This window comes from Lampetra planeri, chromosome 36, assembly GCF_965212315.1.
Source record: "Lampetra planeri chromosome 36, kcLamPlan1.2.h2, whole genome shotgun sequence".
NCBI lineage: Eukaryota > Metazoa > Chordata > Hyperoartia > Petromyzontiformes > Petromyzontidae > Lampetra > Lampetra planeri.
The window spans coordinates 8,191,665-8,219,210 of record NC_136142.1 but is presented as its reverse complement, the minus strand read 5'-3'; the positions used below and the strand labels follow the sequence as shown (position 1 = coordinate 8,219,210).

Sequence of the window (27,546 nt, the reverse complement as noted above, 5' to 3'; positions counted from 1 at the left end):
TGCTGCTGCTGCTGCTGCTACTGCTGCTACTGCTGCTGCTGCTACTGCTGCTGCTGCTACTACTGCTGCTGCTGCTACTGCTGCTGCTGCTACTGCTGCTGCTGCTACTACTGCTGCTGCTACTGCTGCTACTGCTACTGCTGCTACTGCTGCTGCTGCTGCTGCTACTGCTGCTGCTGCTGCTGCTACTGCTGCTACTACTGCTGCTACTACTGCTGCTACTGCTGCTACTGCTGCTGCTGCTACTGCTGCTGCTGCTACTGCTGCTGCTGCTACTGCTGCTGCTGCTACTGCTGCTACTGCTGCTGCTGCTACTGCTACTGCTGCTACTGCTGCTGCTGCTACTGCTGCTGCTGCTACTGCTGCTGCTGCTGCTACTGCTGCTGCTGCTGCTACTGCTGCTACTGCTGCTGCTGCTACTGCTACTGCTGCTACTGCTGCTGCTGCTGCTGCTGCTGCTACTGCTGCTGCTGCTACTGCTACTGCTGCTACTGCTGCTGCTGCTACTGCTGCTGCTGCTACTGCTGCTGCTACTGCTGCTGCTGCTGCTACTGCTGCTACTGCTGCTGCTGCTGCTACTGCTGCTGCTGCTACTGCTACTGCTGCTACTGCTGCTGCTGCTGCTGCTGCTACTGCTGCTGCTGCTACTGCTGCTACTACTACTACTGCCTGTACTCGTGTGGCAAGCGGGGAGTGGGTAGGGGTAGGTGTGGTGGTGGTGGTCACGTGGGGAACGGTGGCGCAGCGGTTAGCGAACCCAGCGTCCCGAGATCCATTCCCAGCTCGCGGCCGCCAACACCGGCGGCGGTTATCTGAACCGCTCCTGGGCCTCCCCTAGGTCGACTCGGCCTCAAACGAGTACCCGGCGCGGTGTGTAAACCTCGCCACTGGGGAGACAAAGGCGGCCGGGCGTGGTGCTGGCCACCCACCCCCTCGTGTGCCGTGCCGGCCTTCGTTGGCGCCCGCCAACAGCACTTGCCCCTGCAGTCTGTTAAGGCTACACGGGGGATCTTTGTCTTCTTTGGTGGTGTCGATGAATCGTTGTCATTGTAGTTCTGCGTCATCGAACCTATTCACCGTTGTCGCCATCGGCGGTGCGTGGCACTCGGAGGGGGGGGGGGCGGGGGGCTGATCTGATCAAAGAAAAAGCTTTAGGTGAACAATATTTAGGGGCTGCGGTGGCTGAGAGATGTTAGCTACCTCGCCTGGTGTGCAGGAGGTCGTGGGTTCGATCCCGACCCTGACGCCTGCTGTGTATTTCGAGTTTGCGTGTTCACTCTCGCTCCCGGTTTTGCAGATGTAGATGCCACTGGTTCTTCACGTTCTGTAGATGTAGATGCCACTGGTTCTTCACGTTCTGTAGATGTAGATGCCGCTGGTTCTTCACGTTCTGTAGATGTAGATGCCGCTGGTTCTTCACGTTCTGTAGATGTTGATGCCACTGGTTCTTCATGTTCTGCAGATGTAGATGCCACTGGTTCTTCACGTTCTGTAGATGTAGATGCCACTGGTTCTTCACGTTCTGTAGATGTAGATGTCACTGGTTCTTCACGTTATGCAGATGTAGATGTCACTGGTTCTTCACGTTCTGTAAATGTAGATGCCACTGGTTCTTCACGTTCTGTAGATGTTGATGCCACTGGTTCTTCACATTCTGTAGATGTAGATGCCACTGGTTCTTCATGCTCTGCAGATGTAGATGTCACTGGTTCTTCACGTTCTGTAGATGTAGATGTCACTGGTTCTTCACGTTCTGCAGATGTAGATGCCGCTGGTTCTTCACGCGGTGTCACCGATATTGGCCATAGGCCACCGCAGCGGAACAGGGGGACGAACGCTGTTTTTTGGCATAATCACCAAGCAATTGCGAGGCACGGCTCCTCCTTCCCACCTCCCTCCACCCCCCGCCCGCACTCTGCGTGCTATTGAACGGCGAACGTCGCGAGATCGTGCGAGGTTATTGAAGGCGCCGCCAGCGCCTGGGATGGGACTTGCGGCTGCTGCTGCGGCGACGAGGCACGGCACCGTCGCTCCTCGTGGCGGTAAAATGCCACCGTCGGTGAGACCTCAACCAATTATCCCTCTGTGCATATTTATTTTGTAATTGTAAAAAAAAATCAGTATCATTCGCCGGCACACAGACAACGATGCGCAATCGTTTGATATATTTTAGTTGTTGTTGTTGTTGTTAAATGTTGCAATCCGCACTTTCTTAGTTTTGGCATTGGGGATGGGAGGGGGGGGGAGTTGGGGGGAAGGTCTTAAGATTTTGTTCCGCTTTGTCGTGCCCACACGCGACGCACACGCGTGTGCGCGAACACGCGACGCACACGCGTGTGCACGAACGCGTTAAACATGCGTCCGCGGGCGGGTGCGCAAGGCGACAAAGCTGCGACGCCTCGTAGCAACAAGGGGGGGGCGGGGGCACCGCTTCCCACCGCCTGTTCCGACCGCCCCTGTTCCCACGTCGTGCGCAGACGTCGTGCGGACGTCGCGTATAATCCCTCCCGAGTAAGCGAGAGCTAATTTGCAAGAGAGAGAGAGAGGGGGGGGGCGTCGATCACGCCGCGGTAATAGGGGCCAGATGTCCGCCCGACCAGCGCCCCACGATCTTCTCCCTCCGCCTCTCGTGGGCGCCGCGCTACGCACTAGACGTCGTCTCCCTCGCCTGCCACGCCGTCTCCCGTCGGTTCGACGCCGGACCCCGGCGATGCCTCTTGGCGTTGCGTGTTCGGAGTCGGCGTGTTCTCTTGCTGTGTCTCCGCCCGTCCGTCCGTCCGTGGTGGTCGTGTGGGTCGTTCCCCGGGTTCCTCCTCCACCACCACCCCCCTCCTCCACGTCGAGAAGGAACAAGGCGCGTTTACGTTATGTGGCCCCTGCTATGAGCTTCCACGTGAGGTGGTGATGATGGTGGTGATGGTGGTGGTGATGATGATGGTGGTGATAATGATGATGGTGGTGGTGATGGTGGTGATAATGGTGGTGGTGATGATGGTGGTGATGATGGTGGTGGTGATGGTGGTGGTGGTGATGATGATGATAGTGGTGGTGATGATGATAATGGTGATGGTGGTGGTGGTGGTGATGGTGGTGATTATGGTGTTGATGATGGTGGTGATGATGGTGGTGGTGATAATGGTGGTGATGGTGATGATGATGGTGGTGGTGGTGGTGATAATGGTGGTGATGATGGTGGTGATGATGGTGGTGAGGATGATAATGGTGGTGGTGATGGTGGTGTCGGTGGTGGTGGTGGTGATGGTGGTGTCGGTGATGATGATGGTGATGATGGTGATGGTGGTGGTGATGGTGGTGATGATGATGGTGGTGGTGATGATGATGGTGATATCAGCCCCTGCGATGGTGAGCTATCACCATGTGTGGCCGGGCCGCCTCTGAACAACAAGAGCTCTCACCTCAGTGAGCTTTGCCTGCTAAGTAACATCGCTGAGTTTAATTTGACTCGCGTCAGTAATCCATAAATTATTTTTAAAATCTCGTCACCCCATTCTCCCTTGTAGTTACCCAATCTAATCTCATTACCGCTATCCCTCTATTCCGTTACCCCTGTCTCTCTCTTCTAGTTACCCATATCTCTCTAATCTTGTAACCTTTCTCTCATCTCGTTACACCTATCTCTTTATTCCATTACCCCTACATTTATTTCTCTACTCTCATGACCCCTATCTCTCTATTTTCATGACCCCTATCTCTCTACTCTCATGACCCCTATCTCTCTATTTTCATTACCGCCCGCCCCTCTCTCTCTCTCGTCTCTTTACCCCCATCTCTCTGGACTCGACTTACGAACGTTTTTAGTGGAGCACGTGACCCAAAACCACGACGGCAGCCGCCCTGGTTGGCTAGTGGCGGCTTCCCGCCCCCGTCCCATGTCACGCTCACTGCCGCCCTCTCGCCCGGCAATGTCTCTCGTTGACACCGCAGTTGGACATTGGCCAAGTGAAGTACCGTGCAGGCCTTCGGTGACCGGGCTGAGCCGTGCGTACGTGTGCACGTGCGCTGAACTCCATTCGCGCCGCACGTCAGCCTACCGTGCTAATCGGAGACCATCGACTCGCTGCGCTTCAGGAATTGGCTTGGTCGCAAGCCAGTGTGTGTGTGTGAGTCTATGGCTCTCTTCGTGGGTCTATGGGTCACATGCTGAGTCTATCAGTCTCTGTATCTGTCATCGGTGACTGAGCTGAGACCATCAATTTACTAGGCCTGACCAGGCTTCCTCACAACCCAGGGTATGTGTGTGTCTATGGCTCTCTTCGTGGGTCTGTGGGTCACACGCTGAGTCCACAGGTCTGTAAATCTGGTCACTGGTGACCCGGTAGAGACTTGAGGACCTGGAATTGAACCTTCTGACCTCTGAACCAGCCGGGTTCCCCTGACGTCCGTCACCTCTGTTATCGAGGACCGCCGCCAAGTTGGGAATGATACCCCAAAGGGGTCTTTCGCGGGGGCAAGTGTAGATTCCATTGTGCGGCCAAATGCCGGCGTGTCACTCACTCATCATCAGTGTGTGTATGTATCGGGGTGTGTGTGTGTGTCTCAGGGTGTGTGCGTGTTTTTGTGTACAGGCAGCGGTGGTGTAGAGGTTAGCGCTCCGCACTACGAACCCGGCGACTCTCAGTTCGATTGCCGCTCGCGGCCAACAACCAGTGACGATTATCTGAACCGTTTCTGGGCCTCCCCTAGGTCGACTCAGCCTCAAATGAGTACCTGGTGCGGTGTGTACACATCGCCACTGGGGAGAGAAAGGCGATAGGGCGTGGTGCTGGCCACCCACCCCCTCGTGTGCCGTGCCGGGCTTCATAGGTGTTGGCTCACGGCACTTGCCCCAACAGCCTGTTAAAGGTTGTACGGGGGATATTGTGTTTTTTTTGCGCATGGGAGAGTGGTGGTGTAGCGGTTAGCGCACTGCACCACGTACTCAGTGGCCCTAAGTCACTTGCCGGCGGCCAAGGCTATCATCAGGTACGAGAAATACCTGCGCTGGTTATGGGCCTCTCCTATGTAGCCTGTCCGTGGTAGCAACGGTTAAAACATTAAACTATTATTGAATATGGTGCCACGGTGCGAGATGTTGCCTACCTCGCCTGGTATACAGGAGGTCGTGGGTTTGATCCCGACCTTGACGCCTGCTGCTGTATATTTGTGGTTTGCGTGTCTCTCTCTCTCTCCCCCGTGGTGGCGTGGATGCCGTGTACGGGTAGCCGGGTATCGGGTAGGGTACGGGTATTGGGTACCCGGTTGTGACCTCTGCGCCGAGGTCACGGCGGGTTGCTGGTCCCCCATCCCCGTTGCTACCCCGTGTCTCCCCGCTGCGTCGCGCACCCATGCCCGCTGTGTTGGGGGCGATATTGGCACGCCAAATGTAGATCGATCGATCGATTGAACTCGGGTCGCCGGGCTCCTAGAGCTGCTTGCTAACCACCGCACTTCAACCTCCCACACGAAAAACAACAACCCGCCGTTCACCAGCGACGTCACCACGGCGCTTGCGCCAGGCTAGCTGCACTTTTGATGCTGTGACGTGAAGTTTCGAAGGACTGCTGCTGGCAGGAGGTCACTGGACAGACCAAGGTGCCATGGGTTGACGGACCACACCACCTGTGCTCCCCACTGTGCCAACTTTCGGAGTTTTAGCCGCCCGGCGCTCTGCTCGTTGTTGTGAGCCTCGCTCCTCCGCCCTCCGTTGTTGCTGGAGGGCGACTGCCTCCAACTGCCCAGTAGCGTCCTTCACGAGCCTCCTCCACTGAGGCCGATCTTGACACCGCTGGTACCAGTCATCAGCAAGTCCACTCAGCTCCACATCCTCCTGTACCACATTACTCTATCCTACTACCAGTCCGTGCAGTGCCCGTTTAGTACCATCTATCCAGCCAAACAGAAACTGCTTGGGCACACAAACGGATGGCTGTCTGTTTGTCGTTAGGCAGTTGGATATGCGCAGCAAAACCGGTGAATCGATGTGAATAATCTTCTCGGTTCTTTCGGTAAAGTCACGTAGAAGGGAAGTACTAAAATAATAAAAATAAAACATAACAAAATAATTCTCACGACGTTTTTATTATGTTTTATTTTTATTATTTTATTACTTCCCTTCTACGTGACTTTACCGAAAGAACCAAGAAGATGAATCCCTGCAGTCACGAAAGCTTTAAATCGATGTGAATAACCCAACTAACAATAGGTTGTCCATTGTAACGTATACTATTGAATTAAACCCCCCTCTGATAGGTTCACAGTGACGACATCCCATTTACCCCCTCTATCTAAGACCGAAACAGGAGTAGGGATTTCTCCACAACTCTGGCTGCCGCCTGATGATGCTGGTTGTAATTCCCGGCGAAACGTCGTAATCGAGTTGTAAATGTTGTGGGTTTGCTCTCCAACACACAACCGGTGTGCTGAACTAGTAACTAATTGGTCACGTTCTGTTTACGTGCCAAACCTTAATGATCGGCTCGGTCGGGTGGTGGCGGGTTTAACGACCCATTTACATTCACGCGATCTAACCCAAAAACATCTTATGGATAATATCGGTCATGAAAGCGTTTGTGTTAAACTGACATTTACATTCACGCGATCTCACCCAAAAACATCTTATGGATAATATTGGTCATGAAAGCGTTTGTGTTAAACTGACATTTACAATCACGCGATCTCACCCAAAAACATCTTATGGATAATATCGGTCATGAAAGCGTTTGTGTTAAACTGACATTTACATTCACGCGATCTCACCCAAAAACATCTTATGGATAATATTGGTCATTGAAAGCGTTTGTGTTAAACTGACATTTACATTCACGCGATCTCACCCAAAAACATCTTATGGATAATATCGGTCATGAAAGCGTACGTGTTAAACTGACATTTACAATCATGCGATCTCACCCAAAAACATCTTATGGATAATATTGGTCATGAAAGCGTTTGTGTTAAACTGACATTTATATTCACACGATCTAACCCCCCCCCCCCCCGCTATTATCGATTATAATTAATGATGTTTTTGAATCGGATCTCTTCGCACGTGACCAGAGGTTGCCCTGGTAAATGCGGGGGGTGGGATGGAACATCCATGACCAGAGGGGTCCCTTCTCCTCCCAGCGCGACCGCCACCTCCGTCCCGCTGGTCCAGCCCAACTTGATAAATGACCACAGCCCAAACCGCACCTTCCCCCCCCCCGCCACCACCATCACGACCCCATTAGCCGTTCTCGCTCCTTACTATGCGCATATCTAATAGCGCCACCGGATTGGAGCGGTACGCGAGCGCGGTAGAGACTCGGGGTGAGGTTGCACAGCCCCTCGATTCTGCTGTTTGCCTGTCTGCTGTCTATCTTTGCTTGTCTACCTGGCTGCCTGTTTGTCTGTCTGCCTGTCTGTCTGCCTGCCTGCCTGCCTGCTTGTCTGCCTGTCTGGCTGCTTGCCTGTCTGTCTATCTGTTTGCCTGCCTGCCTGCTTGTCTGTCTGTCTGCCTCTTTGTCTGCTTCTCTGCCTTCCAGTTTGCCTGTCTGGCTGCATGCCTGTCTGTCTGCCTGCCTACTTGTCTGTCTGTCTGCCTCTTTGTCTGCTTCTCTGCCTTCCAGTTTGCCTGTCTGGCTGCATGCCTGTCTGTCTGTCTGTCTGCCTGCCTGCCTGTCTGTCTGCCTCTTTGTCTGCTTGTCTGCCTTCCAGTTTGCCTGTCTGTCTGCCTGCCTGCCTACCTGCCTGTCTGTCTGTCTGCTTGTCTGTCTGTCTGTCTGTCTGTCTGTCTGCCTGCCTACCTGCTTGTCTGCCTGTCTGCTTGTCTGTCTGTCTGTCTGCCTATCTGTCTGTTTGCCTGCTTGTCTGCTTGTCTGCCTGTCTGTCTGCTTGCCTGCCTGCTTGCCTGTCAGCCTGTCTGCCTGTCTGTCTGCTTGCCTGCCAGCCTGCTTGCGAGTCTGACTGCCTGCCTCTGCATCTTTCTCCTAAATCTCTGCCCAACCGTGTATGCGTCTATGTCTCTGCCGCCCTGTGTTTGCATTTCTTATCAGGCCCTCTGTCTCTCGCTCTCTCTCTCAGTTGCTTTCCGTTTTAGGCTGCAATTATATATCCACGCTTACCTATCTTGCATCTGGCAACACGTTCAAGAGCTCGTTGCCAATGTCGAGATCCTGCTTGCTGCTGCGGCTGCTGCTGGCCACGATGAGAAGGCTTCCGCAGAGAGAAAGAGTCCGTGTCGTGTTGCTGTTCCGACTTTTTCTCCGTTGATGGGGCTCAGACCAAAGTGGGTTTACTGTGCGGGTCCATAGCTTGGGTCGCATGGCCCACAGTCGCATTGCTGTGGCTTGTCGATGAGTCTGTGTATCCCTATGGGTCTCTGTGAGTCTCCACGTACGTCTGCGAGGCTCTACGTATATCCGTGAGTCTACGTAGCTCTACGCACCTCTGTGGACTGACTAAATGGGTTCACAGCGTGCCTTGCGTGGCCACAATCGCACCTCTGCGGCTTGCGTATTGAAGTTTATGTTCACGAAGGAGGTTTGTGGTGCAGAGCATCGGCCTGCATGCGATGTCGTGACGCGGTTGATGGTCACGCCGCCAGTGTCTTCGAGGAGGAGGAGGAGGAGGAGGGGGGGAGGAGGAGGAGGAGGAGGTGGAAGAGGTGGAGGAGAATGAGGTGGGGGGGGGAGAAGGAGAGAAGAGGAGGTGTTATGATGATGTTCCAGTCTCGAATGAGGATGTGGTTGTTAACCTGGCAGGACCCTCCTGAAGACGGGGCCTTGAGACTCAGCGAGGGCTTTCAACAATGACAATAATTTCGATTTAAAGCTTTCGTGACTGCAGGCATTCGTCTTCTTTATTTTTATTATTTTATTCTTTCCATACTACGTAACTTTACCGAAAGAACCAAAAAAATTACAATAATGATGATGATCCATAATAGAGGTTTCTTTTTTTTGCTGGATTAGATCGCGTCACTATGAACGCGTCGTTAAACCCCGCCACCAACCCGACACAGCCAAATAGTTGGCTTTGTCACGTAAAACAAAGCACGCCAATTAGTGACTAGTTCAGCTCACCCGTGTGAGTGTCGGAGAGTAAACCCGCGACATTTACAAAATGACGTCTCGCCGGTAATTACAACCGGCCTCATCAGGCGACAGTCAGAATTTCTCATAATAATAATAATAGTAATGCTGATACATTGATGATGATGATGATGAAGAAGGAAAAAAACCGATCAGTTATTACACAAGCGGCTCAGTGCGTCGTGTGTGCGAGATATCGATCCGTCGCATTGAGAATCGATCGATTAATCGTCGACGAACCGACGGTGAGATTATGGGCGGCCGTCGACAAGCGTAGACCATGAATTTGTTATGTGGGGAAAACATTTCTAATTAGCGAGCCTGCATCGTTAAATTCGTACCAAAAAAAATAATAAAAAATATCTAAAATACTTCAACTACAGCCGCGAATAAATTGGCCCCTGAACATTCCGAGCGAGCTTTTGGAAATCGTTGAGAGGGTGAATGTAGGCGTAGGCCGGTGGTAAGGTAACAAAAATTCCGGGGGAGGCTGGGGATGGGAGGGTGTGTAAATAATTTATAAAGGAATCGCTCCCATAATTAATACAATGCAAACCTTTGCTATAATTCTTAACAGAGCAATTACAAAATAATGAATTTTTTGTTTTATTGAGCTTGAATCTCCGAACTAATTAATAAAATAGTTGCTGAAATGATTCTTAAAGCGGGCTTATTGCTAAACTAATTAATAAAATAATTGCTGAAATTATTCTTAAAGCGAGCACATTGCTAATCTAATTAATAAACTAATTGCTGAAATTATTCTTAAAGCGAGCTTATTGCTAAACTAATTAATAAACTAATTGCTGAAATGATTCTTAAAACGGGCTTATTGCTAATCTAATTAATAAACTGATTGCTGAAATGATTCTTAAAGCGAGCTTATTGCTAATCTAATTAACAAATTAATTGCTGAAATGATTCTTAAAGCGAGCACATTGCGGGCTTATCCCCCTGTTGTGGATGGCGACCGCCGCTTTCCACGCAGCGCTGAGCGCCACGCGGCCAAATGAAAGATCCCATCGCGGGCAATTTCGCGCGGAATGCGTACTGGGGGATTGGCGGGCCGGCTCCACGCTTGGGAGGCGCGAGGGCTTTTTTTGCCGGGGCCTTGTCGTCCGAGTGGCAACTCCGTGCGACTACTTTTGGCGCGAGGGTTCGATTCCCGGACTGGGGTGTGCTGCCCATTGGCTACGTACTTTGCGGACGCGGTTCAACTTGCATGCATACAATCGACCTGTCCGTAGTGATGATGATGATGGTGACAATTCAAATAATCAAAAAGCGTTGTTGTTTTTGTTGTTGAGAAGATAAATAGCAAAAGAGACGGGCAGACTTTGTGTCTCCCCCTGCACCTGTGAACCGTGTTCGCACGGCCTTCTGGGAGTGCGAAATTTCATCGGCATTGTTTCGAGGCGAGCAAACCCCTGTGGGACCAGGTTTCAACACACAGCGTCTCCTTCTTGGTTCTTTCGGTAAAGTCACGTAGAATGGAAATAATAAAATAATAAAAATAAAACATAATAAAATAATTCTCACGACGTTTCGGCCACAACGCAAGCAGCCGTCCTCAGGTGGAGAACAGGTCTGTCGAGAAGACAGCGTCTGAAGGCAGACCTGTTCTCCACCTGAGGACAGCTGCTTGCGTTGTGGCCGAAACGTCGTGATAATTATTTTATTGTTTTATTTTTATTATTTTATTATTTCCATTCTACGTGACTTTACCGAAAGATCCAAGAAGATGAATCTCTGCAGTCACGAAAGCTTTAAATCGAAACACAGCGTCTCATCAGTAGAGTCAAGCTTCATTGAAACGATGCCGGTGAATAACAATAATAATGTTATCCATAATAGAGGGGGTTTTTTTTGGGTTAGATTGCGTAAATACAAATGTGTCGATTGGTTTTTTACCCTTTTATCTGGTAACAAAACTGACACCTTTTTTACAAGGAGTCATGTTTGCATAGACCACAATACCTGCAGTCAAAATACAAATGAGGTTCCAATGGTGTACAAATGTGTCGTTAAACCCCGCCACCACCCGACACAGCTAATTAGTGAATAAAAGTGCCAATTCGTTACTAGTTCAGCACACCGGTTGCGTGTTGGAGAGTAAACCCACGACATTTACAGTTCGAGTCTCAGAAGCCGACGTGTTAAACCAATAATATGAAGACTGATACGATAACACGATTTGTGTTTTTTAAGAGAGCCGCCCTCGGAGGCCCCAGGGCGTCCCAGATCGCTCCACGTCGCGTCTCAATCCCAACGCACCACCTCGAACGGGGCACCCCCAGCGGCAGCCGTCCCCTTGCGGCACGAGGCGACCCACTGCGGCGGCCGCAACAGTCGGAGCTGCGAAACGGAGAATTTGGTCTGCCAGTAGGGGGCTGGAGGGGGGGGGGTGCAGGGGATTGGGAGGGCGATGATTGGTGGCCCGTGATGCGTGATCCCAATCGGAGTGTTAGCGATCGTATCGGGCCGTCTTTGCGGGAGTCACCTAGGTCCACTCAGACTTAAACGAGGGCTGGGGGAGATGACGGTGACGATGACGACGATCTTCTTGGCTCTTTCGGTAAAGTCACGTAGAAGGGAAGTTGTGGCCGAAACGTCGTGAGAATTATTTTATTATGTTTTATTTTTATTATTTTATTACTTCCCTTCTACGTGACTTTACCGAAAGAACCAAGAAGATGAATCCCTGCAGTCACGAAAGCTTTAAATCGAAAGATGACGACGATGTCAACGGCTTCGGCGGCCTCGGCATCCCGAGATGTTCGTGAGATCGATCCCGACCCTGACGCTCGCTCTACATTCGGAGTTTGTGCGTCTCTCTCTCTCCCCGTGGTCGCGTGGGTTTTGTCTCCGGGGTTTATTCCCTCCACATTCAGAATCAACACCACACGTTCGCAGTATTTGGCTGCAGTACATTGCCTCCACCTGGCGATGAGCGACTTCGTTGAGCTATCGCTTGTGGTGGCCAGGTCGCTTCTGAAACAGAGCTGCATAGCTCAGTGGGTGCCTTACCTGGTAAAGTAAAAAAAAACTCGTGATTTGGTCTTCTTAACAAAGTCACGGCGAGGGGCCATTGGTGCCACAACGACAACAGCAGCAGCAGCGTACGACAGCGTGGGTGGGCCTTCAGCTGCCCCGTGAGCCGAAACCGCGCGACGTCCGATGTTTCGCTCCAGGTGCTGCCGGGAGCTTCTTAAGGAACCGATGACCTGCGTGCAAATCCCCGCCAGTTGTGTGGCAGCGCCGGATCGTCGTCACCGCCACGTGGCCGCTGCTGCCGCTGCCGCTGCTGCTGCCGCTGCCGCCGCTGCCGCCGCTGCCGCTGCCGCTGCTGCTGCTGCTGCTGCCGCTGCCGCTGCTGCTGCTGCTGCTGCCGCTGCCGCTGCCGCCGCTGCCGCCGCTGCCGCTGCCGCCGCTGCCGCTGCTGCCGCTGCTGCCGCTGCTGCTGCCGCTGCTGCCGCTGCCGCTGCCACTGCTGCCACTGCTGCTACTGCTGCTGCTGCTGTCTCGCCCTGCTCATCGCTCCTTCCTCCTCCTCCTGGCGCCTCTGAGTAAAATAGAAATGAGTTAATAGTTTGATGGTTTATCCCCTTGCCGTGCCGTGCCGCCCTCGACGGCGGCACTCGCCCCTACCGGCACTTGCCCTGCCCCCCCACCCAACCGCGACGGTCTTGCCGAAGGCTACGATGGGTTGACCTTTGTCCTTTGCCTTCCCTTCGGTGGTGCTGGTGGTGGTGATGGTGCCGTTGCTGCTGCTGCTGCCACAGGAGACATGAAGTAGGAGAGCTCGGGGGAGTGCGCGAGAGCGACCTGCCGGGCTGCGCACGCCACTCAGCGCACGCGACCACACAGCTCACTCTCAAGGTAACGCGTCGTGTAGTAGAAGTGGTCGTGGTGGTCGTGGTGACCGTGGTGGTCGTGAGAAAAGTTACTATTATAATGCCCGTCTCTCTCGCTCACTCTCAAGGTAACGCGTCGTATAGTAGAAGTCGTCGTGGTCGTGGTGGTCGTGAGAAAAGTTACTATTATAATGCCCGTCTCTCTCGCTCACTCTCAAGGTAACGCGTCGTATAGTAGAAGTCGTCGTGGCGGTCGTGGTGGTCGTGAGAAAAGTTACTATTATAATGCCCGTCGGCAACCCTTTCGAATGTTGAACTTTCAAAGGAGAGCCATTCTTCGTCGGTGGTTTTTGTCTTTGAACAAAATATGTCGAAGGGCCACATCGCATGCGCAGAGCGAGCTCCCTTTACACAAACACGGCGCCAGGTATGCGCGGCAGGTGACGACGACAGCAATGAGACATTGCGACTTAAATCAACAAAGTAAGGGATGGGATGAAGTCGCGTCTATTTAGTTTATCTCCGCCCCCCCCCCCTCCTCCTCGTTAGTGATTGCTTACCACCACAGCCCGACTGTTGGACATTTTTGTTGTCACCAAGACATTCGATAGTGGCCTGCCCACTTTTGAATGAATTATCTTGACGTTAAATTACGTTTTAAGATTTAAGTTTTTTTTTTTTTGAACGGCTGCCCGCATGGGGGCAACCAAAGAGCTGCAGTTTGCTGACCCCCCCCCCCTCCCCGTAAATCACGTGACTTCTCTGTGTGGCCACCCACCACTGTGAACCCCTCCCCTCTCGCCTCTCTGTATGTCAATCTCACTATCTAAATCAGCACCATTGGAACCTCATTTGCCAGTAAAAAATATGAATATTGGTGTTTTCACCCTTCAATTTGGCAACAAAACTGACACCTTTTTTTACAAGGAGTCATGTTTGCATAGACCACAATACCTGCAGTCATAATGCAAACAAAAACATAACTCTCTGTATGCACTGTCCTTGAAGTTGATTGGTCCACACCCAAGACAGCTGTCTCGGGTGTGGACCAAAAAATAAACATACGGAGTTGTGTTTTTTGTTTGCATTATGACTGCAGGTATTGTGGTCTATGCAAACATGACTCCTTGTAAAAAAAAGTGTCAGTTTTGTTGCCAGATTGAAGGGTAAAAAACCAATTATTATCTAAATCAGCTCAAGCCTACCGCAAGCCACGTGACTAACGTGACAAGGCTCGGTCTCTCTCTCTCTCTCTGTCACGTGGCTTACGTGACAGAAGTGGGCCGTCTTGCCATGTCACATTCATAATGGCCATGTCACATACTGTCCCAGCACCACTGAGAACCAGAGGTCGCAAACGGGTTTTGATTCCTTACCCGTACCCGTACCCGGCCGCACCAGGGTCGCAAACGGGTACCCGTACCCATACCCGGCTGTACCCGTACCCTACCCGGCCAGGTACGGGTAGGGTACGGGTATCGGGTACCTGATTGCGACCTCTGGGATGAAGCTATGTTGCAGGCGCGGGTGGGTTGATTCTAGGAACTTGAATTGTGAGAAGAGACAAGACGTTGGGAAATGAGTGACAAACGGTGACTCACCAGTGACTCACGGCCTACCCGTACCCGGCCGCACCAGGGTCGCAAACGGGTACCCGTACCCATACCCGGCTGTACCCGTACCCTACCCGGCCAGGTACGGGTAGGGTACGGGTATCGGGTACCTGATTGCGACCTCTGGGATGAAGCCATGTTGCAGGCGCGGGTGGGTTGATTCTAGGAACTTGAATTGTGAGAAGAGACAAGACGTTGGGAAATGAGTGACAAACGGTTACTCACCAGTGACTCACGGTCTACCCGTACCCGGCCGCACCAGGGTCGCAAACGGGTACCCGTACCCGTACCCGGCCGGGTACGGGTAGCCGGGTATCGGGTAGGGTACGGGTATCGTGTACCCTATTGTGACCTCTGCTGAGAACCTGGATTTGAGTTATCTTGGTTTCGCTGTCCCACTCTCTCTCTCTCTTAGGCGGTTTATAATGTGCATGTCAGGTTCATAAGGGCCGTGTCAGAGATCCTGCACCAGCATTGCATGAGCGCTGGGTTCACACCCTGGGCTCTGGGTGTTTCAAAACCAAAGAGTGTCTAAATCGGTGGGTTCATCTTAGCCGTGTCGGAAACAAGGGTCCGGCATCGTTGAGCTTGTGTGTGTCTCTCTCTCTCTCTGCTCTCTCTCCCACAGGGGTTCATAATGGCCGTGTCAGAACCGACAGTGAGCCAGCGTTGTTGAGATTCTGGGTTCGGGCCCCTGCGGTTGGGGGGGTGTCTCTCCGACTTTCCTCCGGGGGGTTCACGACTGCCCTGGTTGAAACCAGTCACGCCGCTCGCCGTCACGAAGCCGTTAATCAAGCCCGGCCTGGCAATATTTCAGCGCAGCGAGCAGGCCACTGATCCGAAGACAAAGATCCCCCCCGCCCCCGTATAGCCTTTGAACAGACTGTTGGGGCAACTGCCGTTAGCGAGTAGCACCCCTACGCCCGGCCGCCTTTGTCTCCCCAGTGCTGATGTTTACACACCGCGCGCGGTGCCGGCCTTAGTAGCTGCTCGCTTAAAAGCACTTGCCCCGACAGCCTGCGTAGGCTACACGGAGCGGGGTAGGGCGGGGAGCTTTGTCTTTGTTGGCGCATCTCCGTCCGGGAGTAACGTCGGGCGAGATGTTAACGACCTCGCCTGGTATGCAGGAGATCGTGGGTTCGATCCCTACCCTGATGCCTGCTGTATATTTGGAGTCTGCGTGTCTCTCCCTCCCTCTCCCCGTGGAGATGTTAACTACCTCGCCCGGTATACAGGAGATTGTGGGTCTGATCCCAACCCTGACGCCTGCTGCTGTGTGTTTGGAGTTGGCGTGTTCTCTCACTCTCCCCGTGGTCGCGTGGATTTTTTTGCTGGGTCTCTCCGGTTTTTGATCCCTCCGCATTTAGAATCAACGTCACGCATTTCAGGACATTTGGCTACAGCCATAAATGTCCACACGGTGATGAGCCTACTTGGTTGAGCGGTCATTCGTGGGACAGGTCGCTTCTGAAATAGAGCTATACGGCTCAGCGAGCCTGAGCCGCGAAAATTAAAATAGTTTTTGTTGTTTTTTCCGGACAGAGCTCTTCCCGGCTCACCGAGCGAGAGGATTGCCCGCCAGAGTACATCAGCGAAATCCCATTAGGCGGCGAGATCCACACCGGGATCGTTAACTCTCGACCTAAAGCTTTCGTGACTGCAGGAATTCATATTCTTTGGGTCTTTTCGGTAAAGTCACGTAGATAGTTTTTCGATTGAAAGCTTTCGTGAATGCAGGGATTCATCTTCTTGGTTCTTTCGGTAAAGTCACGACAGACCTGGTCTTCACCTGAGGACGGCTGCCTGCGTTGTGGCCGAAACGTCGTGAGAATTATTTTATTGTGCTTTATTTTTATTATTTTATTATTTCCCTTCTACGTCACGTAGATAGGTTCAAAGAAAATAACAAAAAATTAACAACAACAAAAACTACGACGCTTCGATCGCAACACCAGCGGCGATGACGACCGCTTGTGTTGCGATCGAAACGTCGTAGTTTTTGTTTGTTATTTTTTTGTTATTTTCTTTGAACCTATCTACGTGACTTTACCGAAAATACCCCAAAAATATGATTACTGACTCGCCGCCACGACCCTGTCGCGGCAGCCAGAGCCGATTAATAACGCCCACGAGAGCATCCCATCGCGAGCTCTCCGCAACATCAAACCCCGGGCCGGTCACAGCTGAGTCACCCTCCTGTCAAGGGACAGCTTTGATCCTCCTGTCGTGAGTGACTGCTCAATGGTGGTGGGTGGCCGTGCGGTGGTGACGCTCACACCTCCTCAACGCTCAAGAAGCGGGGGGGGGGGGGATGTTAACTACCTCGCCTGGTGTACAGGAGGTCTTGGGTTCGATCCCGATGTTGATGCCTGTTGCTGTGCATTCGAAGTTTGCGTGTCTCTCTCTCCCCGTGGAGATGTTAACTCCCTCGCCTGGTATACAGGAGGTCTTGGGTTCGATCCCGACGTTGATGCCTGTTGCTGTGCATTCGAAGTTTGCGTGTCTCTCTCTCCCCGTGGAGATGTTAACTACCTCGCCTGATGTACAGGAGGTCTTGGGTTCGATCCCGACGTTGATGCCTGTTGCTGTGTATTCGAAGTTTGCGTGTCTCTCTCTCCCCGTGGAGATGTTAACTACCTCGCCTGATGTACAGGAGGTCTTGGGTTCGATCCCGACGTTGATGCCTGTTGCTGTGTATTCGAAGTTTGCGTGTCTCTCTCTCCCCGTGGAGATGTTAACTACCTCGCCTGGTATACAGGAAGTCGTGGGTTCGATCCCGACGTTGACGCCTGTTGCTGTGCATTCAGAGTATGCGTGTCTCTCTCTCCCCGTGGAGATGTTAACTACCTCGCCTGATGTACAGGAGGTCTTGGGTTCGATCCCGACGTTGATGCCTGTTGCTGTGTATTCGAAGTTTGCGTGTCTCTCTCTCCCCGTGGAGATGTTAACTACCTCGCCTGGTATACAGGAAGTCGTGGGTTCTATCCCGACGTTGACGCCTGTTGCTGTGCATTCAAAGTTTGCGTGTCTCTCTCTCCCCGTGGAGATGTTAACTACCTCGCCTGGTATACAGGAGGTCTTGGGTTCGATCCCGACGTTGATGCCTGTTGCTGTGTATTCGAAGTTTGCGTGTCTCTCTCTCCCCGTGGAGATGTTAACTACCTCGCCTGATGTACAGGAGGTCTTGGGTTCGATCCCGACGTTGATGCCTGTTGCTGTGTATTCGAAGTTTGCGTGTCTCTCTCTCCCCGTGGAGATGTTAACTACCTCGCCTGGTATACAGGAGGTCTTGGGTTCGATCCCGACGTTGACACCTGTTGCTGTGCATTCAAAGTTTGCGTGTCTCTCTCTCTCTCATCATCATCACGGTGCCTAAGAGATGTTAACTACCTTGCCTGGTATACAGGAGGTCGTGGGTTCGATCCCGACCTTGACGCCTATTGTTGTATATTCGGAGTTTGCGTGTCTCTCTCTCCCCGTGGAGATGTTAACTACCTTGCCTGGTATACAGGAGATCGTGGGTTCGATCCCGACCCTGACGCCTGCTGCTGTATATTCGGAGTTTGCGGTGTCTCTCTCTCTCCCCGTGGTCGCGTGGATTTTTCCTCCGCGTCCTCCGGTTTTTCCCCTCCACATTTAGATTCAACGCCACGCATTTTGAGCATTTGGCTTCTGCTATAAATGTCCACATGATGCTGATAAGCCACTTCGTTCAGCTATCATTTGCAGCCAGGTCGCTTCTTGAAAATAGCTATAGAGCTCAGTGGGCCTTATCTGGTTAAATAAAACATTTTTCAGTGAGTAGTCGTTTAAATTCACAACTCGTGTGCACTTTCTACGCAGAGTTTGTGTGTTCTTTCTCCCCCTGTTCTGCAGAGCGAGCGTGTGAGAGTGTGAGCGAGTGGGAGTGTTTGGAGTGTGATCCCCCTGTTCTGCAGAGTGAGAGTGTGAGCGAGTGGGAGTGTTTGGAGTGTGATTCCCCCTGTTCTGCAGAGTGAGAGTGTGAGAGTGTGAGAGTGTGAGCGAGTGGGAGTGTTTGGAGTGGGTTTCCCCCTGTTCTGCAGAGTGAGAGTGTGAGAGTGGGAGAGTGTGAGCGAGTGGGAGTGTTTGGAGTGTGATTCCCCCTGTTCTGCAGAGTGAGAGTGTGAGAGTGTGAGCGAGTGGGAGTGTTTGGAGTGTGATTCTCCCTGTTCTGCAGAGTGAGAGTGGGAGAGTGTGAGCGAGTGGGAGTGTTTGGAGTGGGATTCCCCCTGTTCTGCAGAGCGAGAGTGTGAGAGTGTGAGAGTGTGAGCGAGTGGGAGTGTTTGGAGTGGGATTCCCCCTGTTCTGCAGAGTGAGAGTGGGAGAGTGTGAGCGAGTGGGAGTGTTTGGAGTGTGATCCCCCTGTTCTGCAGAGTGAGAGTGTGAGCGAGTGGGAGTGTTTGGAGTGTGATTCCCCCTGTTCTGCAGAGTGAGAGTGTGAGAGTGTGAGCGAGTGGGAGTGTTTGGAGTGGGTTTCCCCCTGTTCTGCAGAGTGAGAGTGTGAGAGTGGGAGAGTGTGAGCGAGTGGGAGTGTTTGGAGTGTGATTCCCCCTGTTCTGCAGAGTGAGAGTGTGAGAGTGTGAGCGAGTGGGAGTGTTTGGAGTGTGATTCTCCCTGTTCTGCAGAGTGAGAGTGGGAGAGTGTGAGCGAGTGGGAGTGTTTGAAGTGGGATTCCCCCTGTTCTGCAGAGCGAGAGTGTGAGAGTGTGAGAGTGTGAGCGAGTGGGAGTGTTTGGAGTGGGATTCCCCCTGTTCTGCAGAGTGAGAGTGTGAGTGTGAGAGTGTGAGCGAGTGGGAGTGTTTGGAGTGGGATTCCCCCTGTTCTGCAGAGTGAGAGTGTGAGTGTGAGAGTGTGAGCGAGTGGGAGTGTTTGGAGTGGGATTCCCCCTGTTCTGCAGAGTGAGAGTGTGAGAGTGTGAGCGAGTGGGAGTGTTTGGAGTGTGATTCCCCCTGTTCTGCAGAGTGAGAGTGTGAGAGTGGGAGAGTGGGAGCGAGTGGGAGTGTTTGGAGTGTGATTCCCCCTGTTCTGCAGAGTGAGAGTGTGAGAGTGGGAGAGTGTGAGCGAGTGGGAGTGTTTGGAGTGTGATTCCCCCTGTTCTGCAGAGTGAGAGTGTGAGAGTGGGAGAGTGTGAGCGAGTGGGAGTGTTTGGAGTGTGATTCCCCCTGTTCTGCAGAGTGAGAGTGTGAGAGTGGGAGAGTGTGAGCGAGTGGGAGTGTTTGGAGTGGGATTCCCCCTGTTCTGCAGAGTGAGAGTGTGAGAGTGGGAGAGTGTGAGCGAGTGGGAGTGTTTGGAGTGTGATTCCCCCTGTTCTGCAGTGAGAGTGTGAGAGTGTGAGCGAGTGGGAGTGTTTGGAGTGTGATTCCCCCTGTTCTGCAGAGTGAGAGTGTGAGAGTGTGAGAGTGTGAGCGAGTGGGAGTGTTTGGAGTGTGATTCCCCCTGTTCTGCAGAGTGAGAGTGGGAGAGTGTGAGCGAGTGGGAGTGTTTGGAGTGTGATTCTCCCTGTCCTGCAGAGTGAGAGTGTGAGAGTGTGAGCGAGTGGGAGTGTTTGGAGTGGGATTCGCCCTGTTCTGCAGAGTGAGAGTGTGAGAGTGTGAGCGAGTGGGAGTGTTTGGAGTGTGATTCTCCCTGTTCTGCAGAGTGAGAGTGGGAGAGTGTGAGCGAGTGGGAGTGTTTGGAGTGGGATTCCCCCTGTTCTGCAGAGTGAGAGTGTGAGAGTGTGAGCGAGTGGGAGTGTTTGGAGTGTGATTCCCCCTGTTCTGCAGAGTGAGAGAGTGGGAGAGTGTGAGCGAGTGGGAGTGTTTGGAGTGTGATTCCCCCTGTTCTGCAGAGTGAGAGAGTGGGAGAGTGTGAGCGAGTGGGAGTGTTTGGAGTGTGATTCTCCCTGTTCTGCAGAGTGAGAGTGTGAGCGAGTGGGAGTGTTTGGAGTGTGATTCTCCCTGTTCTGCAGAGCGAGAGTGGGAGAGTGTGAGCGAGTGGGAGTGTTTGGAGTGGGATTCCCCCTGTTCTGCAGAGTGAGAGTGTGAGAGTGGGAGAGTGGGAGCGAGTGGGAGTGTTTGGAGTGGGATTCCCCCTGTTCTGCAGAGTGAGAGTGTGAGAGTGGGAGAGTGTGAGCGAGTGGGAGTGTTTGGAGTGTGATTCCCCCTGTTCTGCAGAGTGAGAGTGTGAGAGTGTGAGCGAGTGGGAGTGTTTGGAGTGTGATTCCCCCTGTTCTGCAGAGTGAGAGTGTGAGAGTGTGAGAGAGTGGGAGTCTTTGGAGTGTGATTCCCCCTGTTCTGCAGAGTGAGAGTGGGAGAGTGTGAGCGAGTGGGAGTGTTTGGAGTGTGATTCCCCCTGTTCTGCAGAGTGAGAGTGTGAGCGAGTGGGAGTGTTTGGAGTGTGATTCCCCCTGTTCTGCAGAGTGAGAGTGTGAGAGTGTGAGAGTGTGAGCGAGTGGGAGTGTTTGGCGTGTGATTCTCCCTGTTCTGCAGAGTGAGAGTGTGAGAGTGTGAGAGTGTGAGAGTGTGAGCGAGTGGGAGTGTTTGGAGTGTGATTCCCCCTGTTCTGCAGAGTGAGAGTGTGCGAGTGTGAGCGAGTGGGAGTGTTTGGCGTGTGATTCTCCCTGTTCTGCAGAGCGAGAGTGTGAGAGTGTGAGAGTGTGAGCGAGTGGGAGTGTTTGGAGTGGGATTCCCCCTGTTCTGCAGAGTGAGAGTGTGAGAGTGGGAGAGTGTGAGCAAGTGGGAGTGTTTGGAGTGTGATTCCCCCTGTTCTGCAGTGAGAGTGTGAGAGTGTGAGCGAGTGGGAGTGTTTGGAGTGTGATTCCCCCTGTTCTGCAGAGTGAAAGTGTGAGAGTGTGAGAGTGTGAGCGAGTGGGCGTGTTTGGAGTGTGATTCCCCCTGTTCTGCAGAGTGAGAGTGGGAGAGTGTGAGCGAGTGGGAGTGTTTGGAGTGTGATTCTCCCTGTCCTGCAGAGTGAGAGTGTGAGAGTGTGAGCGAGTGGGAGTGTTTGGAGTGGGATTCCCCCTGTTCTGCAGAGTGAGAGTGTGAGAGTGTGAGCGAGTGGGAGTGTTTGGAGTGTGATTCTCCCTGTTCTGCAGAGTGAGAGTGGGAGAGTGTGAGCGAGTGGGAGTGTTTGGAGTGGGATTCCCCCTGTTCTGCAGAGTGAGAGTGTGAGAGTGTGAGCGAGTGGGAGTGTTTGGAGTGTGATTCTCCCTGTTCTGCAGAGTGTGAGTGTGAGAGTGTGAGCGAGTGGGAGTGTTTGGAGTGTGATTCCCCCTGTTCTGCAGAGTGAGAGAGTGGGAGAGTGTGAGCGAGTGGGAGTGTTTGGAGTGTGATTCCCCCTGTTCTGCAGAGTGAGAGAGTGGGAGAGTGTGAGCGAGTGGGAGTGTTTGGAGTGTGATTCTCCCTGTTCTGCAGAGTGAGAGTGTGAGCGAGTGGGAGTGTTTGGAGTGTGATTCTCCCTGTTCTGCAGAGCGAGAGTGGGAGAGTGTGAGCGAGTGGGAGTGTTTGGAGTGGGATTCCCCCTGTTCTGCAGAGTGAGAGTGTGAGAGTGGGAGAGTGGGAGCGAGTGGGAGTGTTTGGAGTGGGATTCCCCCTGTTCTGCAGAGTGAGAGTGTGAGAGTGGGAGAGTGTGAGCGAGTGGGAGTGTTTGGAGTGTGATTCCCCCTGTTCTGCAGAGTGAGAGTGTGAGAGTGTGAGCGAGTGGGAGTGTTTGGAGTGTGATTCCCCCTGTTCTGCAGAGTGAGAGTGTGAGAGTGTGAGAGTGTGAGCGAGTGGGAGTGTTTGGAGTGTGATTCCCCCTGTTCTGCAGAGTGAGAGTGGGAGAGTGTGAGCGAGTGGGAGTCTTTGGAGTGTGATTCCCCCTGTTCTGCAGAGTGAGAGTGGGAGAGTGTGAGCGAGTGGGAGTGTTTGGAGTGTGATTCCCCCTGTTCTGCAGAGTGAGAGTGTGAGCGAGTGGGAGTGTTTGGAGTGTGATTCCCCCTGTTCTGCAGAGTGAGAGTGTGAGAGTGTGAGAGTGTGAGCGAGTGGGAGTGTTTGGCGTGTGATTCTCCCTGTTCTGCAGAGTGAGAGTGTGAGAGTGTGAGAGTGTGAGCGAGTGGGAGTGTTTGGAGTGTGATTCCCCCTGTTCTGCAGAGTGAGAGTGTGCGAGTGTGAGCGAGTGGGAGTGTTTGGCGTGTGATTCTCCCTGTTCTGCAGGGCGAGAGTGTGAGAGTGTGAGAGTGTGAGCGAGTGGGAGTGTTTGGCGTGTGATTCTCCCTGTTCTGCAGAGTGAGAGTGTGAGAGTGTGAGAGTGTGAGCGAGTGGGAGTGTTTGGAGTGTGATTCCCCCTGTTCTGCAGAGTGAGAGAGTGGGAGAGTGTGAGCGAGTGGGAGTGTTTGGAGTGTGATTCTCCCTGTTCTGCAGAGTGAGAGAGTGGGAGAGTGTGAGCGAGTGGGAGTGTTTGGAGTGTGATTCTCCCTGTTCTGCAGAGCGAGAGTGGGAGAGTGTGAGCGAGTGGGAGTGTTTGGAGTGGGATTCCCCCTGTTCTGCAGAGGGAGAGTGTGAGAGTGGGAGAGTGTGAGCGAGTGGGAGTGTTTGGAGTGGGATTCCCCCTGTTCTGCAGAGTGAGAGTGGGAGAGTGTGAGCGAGTGGGAGTGTTTGGAGTGTGATTCCCCCTGTTCTGCAGAGTGAGAGTGTGAGAGTGTGAGAGAGTGGGAGTCTTTGGAGTGTGATTCCCCCTGTTCTGCAGAGTGAGAGTGGGAGAGTGTGAGCGAGTGGGAGTGTTTGGAGTGTGATTCCCCCTGTTCTGCAGAGTGAGAGTGTGAGAGTGTGAGCGAGTGGGAGTGTTTGGAGTGTGATTCCCCCTGTTCTGCAGAGTGAGAGTGTGAGAGTGTGAGAGTGTGAGCGAGTGGGAGTGTTTGGCGTGTGATTCTCCCTGTTCTGCAGAGTGAGAGTGTGAGAGTGTGAGAGTGTGAGCGAGTGGGAGTGTTTGGAGTGTGATTCCCCCTGTTCTGCAGAGTGAGAGTGTGCGAGTGTGAGCGAGTGGGAGTGTTTGGCGTGTGATTCTCCCTGTTCTGCAGAGCGAGAGTGTGAGAGTGTGAGCGAGTGGGAGTGTTTGGCGTGTGATTCTCCCTGTTCTGCAGAGTGAGAGTGTGAGAGTGTGAGAGTGTGAGCGAGTGGGAGTGTTTGGAGTGTGATTCCCCCTGTTCTGCAGAGTGTGAGTGTGAGAGTGTGAGCGAGTGGGAGTGTTTGGAGTGTGATTCCCCCTGTTCTGCAGAGTGAGAGAGTGGGAGAGTGTGAGCGAGTGGGAGTGTTTGGAGTGTGATTCTCCCTGTTCTGCAGAGCGAGAGTGGGAGAGTGTGAGCGAGTGGGAGTGTTTGGAGTGGGATTCCCCCTGTTCTGCAGAGTGAGAGTGTGAGAGTGGGAGAGTGTGAGCGAGTGGGAGTGTTTGGAGTGGGATTCCCCCTGTTCTGCAGAGTGAGAGTGTGAGAGTGGGAGAGTGTGAGCGAGTGGGAGTGTTTGGAATGTGATTCCCCCTGTTCTGCAGAGTGAGAGTGTGAGAGTGTGAGCGAGTGGGAGTGTTTGGAGTGTGATTCCCCCTGTTCTGCAGAGTGAGAGTGTGAGAGTGTGAGCGAGTGGGAGTGTTTGGAGTGTGATTCCCCCTGTTCTGCAGAGTGAGAGTGGGAGAGTGTGAGCGAGTGGGAGTGTTTGGAGTGTGATTCCCCCTGTTCTGCAGAGTGAGAGTGTGAGAGTGTGAGCGAGTGGGAGTGTTTGGAGTGTGATTCCCCCTGTTCTGCAGAGTGAGAGTGTGAGAGTGTGAGCGAGTGGGAGTGTTTGGCGTGTGATTCCCCCTGTTCTGCAGAGTGAGAGTGTGAGAGTGGGAGAGTGTGAGCGAGTGGGAGTGTTTGGCGTGTGATTCCCCCTGTTCTGCAGAGCGAGAGTGTGAGAGTGGGAGAGTGTGAGCGAGTGGGAGTGTTTGGCGTGTGATTCTCCCTGTTCTGCAGAGTGAGAGTGTGAGAGTGTGAGCGAGTGGGAGTGTTTGGAGTGTGATTCCCCCTGTTCTGCAGAGTGAGAGTGTGAGAGTGTGAGCGAGTGGGATTGTTTGGAGTGTGATTCTCCCTGTCCTGCAGAGTGTGAGAGTGGGAGAGTGTGAGCGAGTGGGAGTGTTTGGAGTGTGATTCTCCCTGTCCTGCAGAGTGAGAGTGGGAGAGTGTGAGCGAGTGGGAGTGTTTGGAGTGGGATTCCCCCTGTTCTGCAGAGTGAGAGTGTGAGAGTGGGAGAGTGTGAGCGAGTGGGAGTGTTTGGAGTGTGATTCCCCCTGTTCTGCAGAGTGAGAGTGTGAGAGTGTGAGAGTGTGAGCGAGTGGGAGTGTTTGGAGTGTGATTCTCCCTGTTCTGCAGAGTGAGAGTGTGAGAGTGGGAGAGTGTGAGCGAGTGGGAGTGTTTGGAGTGTGATTCCCCCTGTTCTGCAGAGTGAGAGTGTGAGAGTGTGAGCGAGTGGGAGTGTTTGGAGTGTGATTCCCCCTGTTCTGCAGAGTGAGAGTGGGAGAGTGGGAGAGTGTGAGCGAGTGGGAGTGTTTGGAGTGTGATTCCCCCTGTTATGCAGAGTGAGAGTGGGAGAGTGTGAGCGAGTGGGAGTGTTTGGAGTGGGATTCCCCCTGTTCTGCAGAGTGAGAGTGTGAGAGTCGGAGAGTGTGAGCGAGTGGGAGTGTTTGGAGTGGGATTCCCCCTGTTCTGCAGAGTGAGAGTGTGAGAGTGTGAGCGAGTGGGAGTGTTTGGAGTGTGATTCCCCCTGTTCTGCAGAGTGAGAGTGTGAGAGTGTGAGCGAGTGGGAGTGTTTGGAGTGTGATTCCCCCTGTTCTGCAGAGTGAGAGTGTGAGAGTGTGAGAGTGTGAGCGAGTGGGAGTGTTTGGAGTGTGATTCTCCCTGTCCTGCAGAGTGAGAGTGTGAGAGTGTGAGAGTGTGAGCGAGTGGGAGTGTTTGGAGTGTGATTCTCCCTGTCCTGCAGAGTGAGAGTGTGAGAGTGTGAGAGTGTGAGCGAGTGGGAGTGTTTGGAGTGTGATTCCCCCTGTTCTGCAGAGTGAGAGTGTGAGAGTGGGAGAGTGTGAGCGAGTGGGAGTGTTTGGAGTGTGATTCCCCCTGTTCTGCAGAGTGAGAGTGTGAGAGTGGGAGAGTGTGAGCGAGTGGGAGTGTTTGGAGTGGGATTCCCCCTGTTCTGCAGAGTGAGAGTGTGAGAGTGGGAGAGTGTGAGCGAGTGGGAGTAAGTTTAGAGTGTGATCCCCCCTGTTCTGCAGAGTGAGAGTGTGAGCGAGTGGGAGTGTTTGGAGCGTGATTCCCCCTGTTCTGCAGAGTGAGAGTGTGAGAGTGTGAGAGTGTGAGCGAGTGGGAGTGTTTGGAGTGTGATTCCCCCTGTTCTGCAGAGTGAGAGTGTGAGAGTGTGAGAGTGTGAGCGAGTGGGAGTGTTTGGAGTGGGATTCTCCCTGTTCTGCAGAGCGAGAGTGTGAGAGTGTGAGCGAGTGGGAGTGTTTGGAGTGGGATTCCCCCTGTTCTGCAGAGTGAGAGTGTGAGAGTGTGAGCGAGTGGGAGTGTTTGGAGTGTGATTCCCCCTGTTCTGCAGAGTGAGAGTGGGAGAGTGGGAGAGTGTGAGCGAGTGGGAGTGTTTGGAGTGTGATTCTCCCTGTTCTGCAGAGTGAGAGTGTGAGAGTGGGAGAGTGTGAGCGAGTGGGAGTGTTTGGAGTGTGATTCTCCCTGTTCTGCAGAGTGAGAGTGTGAGAGTGGGAGAGTGTGAGCGAGTGGGAGTGTTTGGAGTGTGATTCCCCCTGTTCTGCAGAGTGAGAGTGTGAGAGTGGGAGAGTGTGAGCGAGTGGGAGTAAGTTTAGAGTGTGATCCCCCCTGTTCTGCAGAGTGAGAGTGTGAGCGAGTGGGAGTGTTTGGAGTGTGATTCCCCCTGTTCTGCAGAGTGAGAGTGTGAGAGTGTGAGAGTGTGAGCGAGTGGGAGTGTTTGGAGTGTGATTCCCCCTGTTCTGCAGAGTGAGAGTGTGAGAGTGTGAGAGTGTGAGCGAGTGTGAGTGTTTGGAGTGTGAGTCCCCCTGTTCTGCAGAGTGAGAGTGCGTGTTAGCTCGTATTCTGGTCTCTCCCGTGTAACCGCTACTGATGAAAACTCACCAGAGTTGACTCAAGTGGGATCAACAACCGCAACAGTCGCCGTTCACCACTAAGTGGCGGCAGTGACATCACCACGGCGCCTGTGCCAGACCAGGTGCACTTTGAGGCCACGTGAAGTGTCGAAGGCTCGCTGACAGGAGAAGGTCACAGGACAGACCCAGCAAGTGCCATGGGTTGGTTGACTGAGATGACTGGCAGATGCACCAACTGTGCTCCCCACTGTACGCACATGCACCGTACCTAGTTAACCGTGCTAATCGGTTGGCTACGTGGCACTGAAGCTACTGATGATGATGATGCTGCTGCTGATGATGCTGCTGCTGCTGATGATGAGCGCATTCCTGCGGAGGGAGCTGGTAGGAACGTTGGGTTGCTCGGTCAATGGCCAGGGTCAACGGCGGCGTGGTGTATTCCGCAAATATGGCCGACTGTGAGGGCGGGCACAATCCGGCGTGAGTAGGTTAAACGTTGAGTTTTATAAGGGCACCACGGGGTGACCAGCCCCTCCCCACCCAGCCCCACCCTCCCCCACCCAGCCCCTCCCCATCCTCCCCTCCCCACCCAGCCCCTCCCCTCCCCACCCAGCCTCACCCTCCCCCTCCCAGCCCCTCCCCACCCTCCCCACCCAGCCTCTCCCCTCCCTCCCCACCCAGCCCCACCCTCCCCACCCAGCCCCTCCCCACCCTCCCCTCCCCACCCAGTCCCACCCCTCCCATTTTTGGATGCACAACCGACGGACACAATAATCCCCTGTGGGCTGGTGTAACCAGGAGCTTCCTACCAATAAAATGCCCCTCCCTCCTCACCCAGCCCCTCCCCACCCTCCCCACCCAGCCCCTCCCCTCCCTCCCCACCCAGCCTCTCCCCTC

General features: G+C 53.4%; 1 protein-coding gene across 1 annotated transcript in view; it reads left to right on the top strand.

The window, feature by feature from the left end:
* The window catches only part of RAP1GAP (RAP1 GTPase activating protein), a 206,650-nt gene that overhangs the window by 120,713 nt on the left and 58,391 nt on the right, over positions 1 to 27,546 (top strand). Inside the window, 1 exon segment of the mRNA XM_078611272.1 lies at positions 12,854 to 12,950. Within this exon segment, the coding sequence (XP_078467398.1) occupies positions 12,854 to 12,950 (97 nt within the window).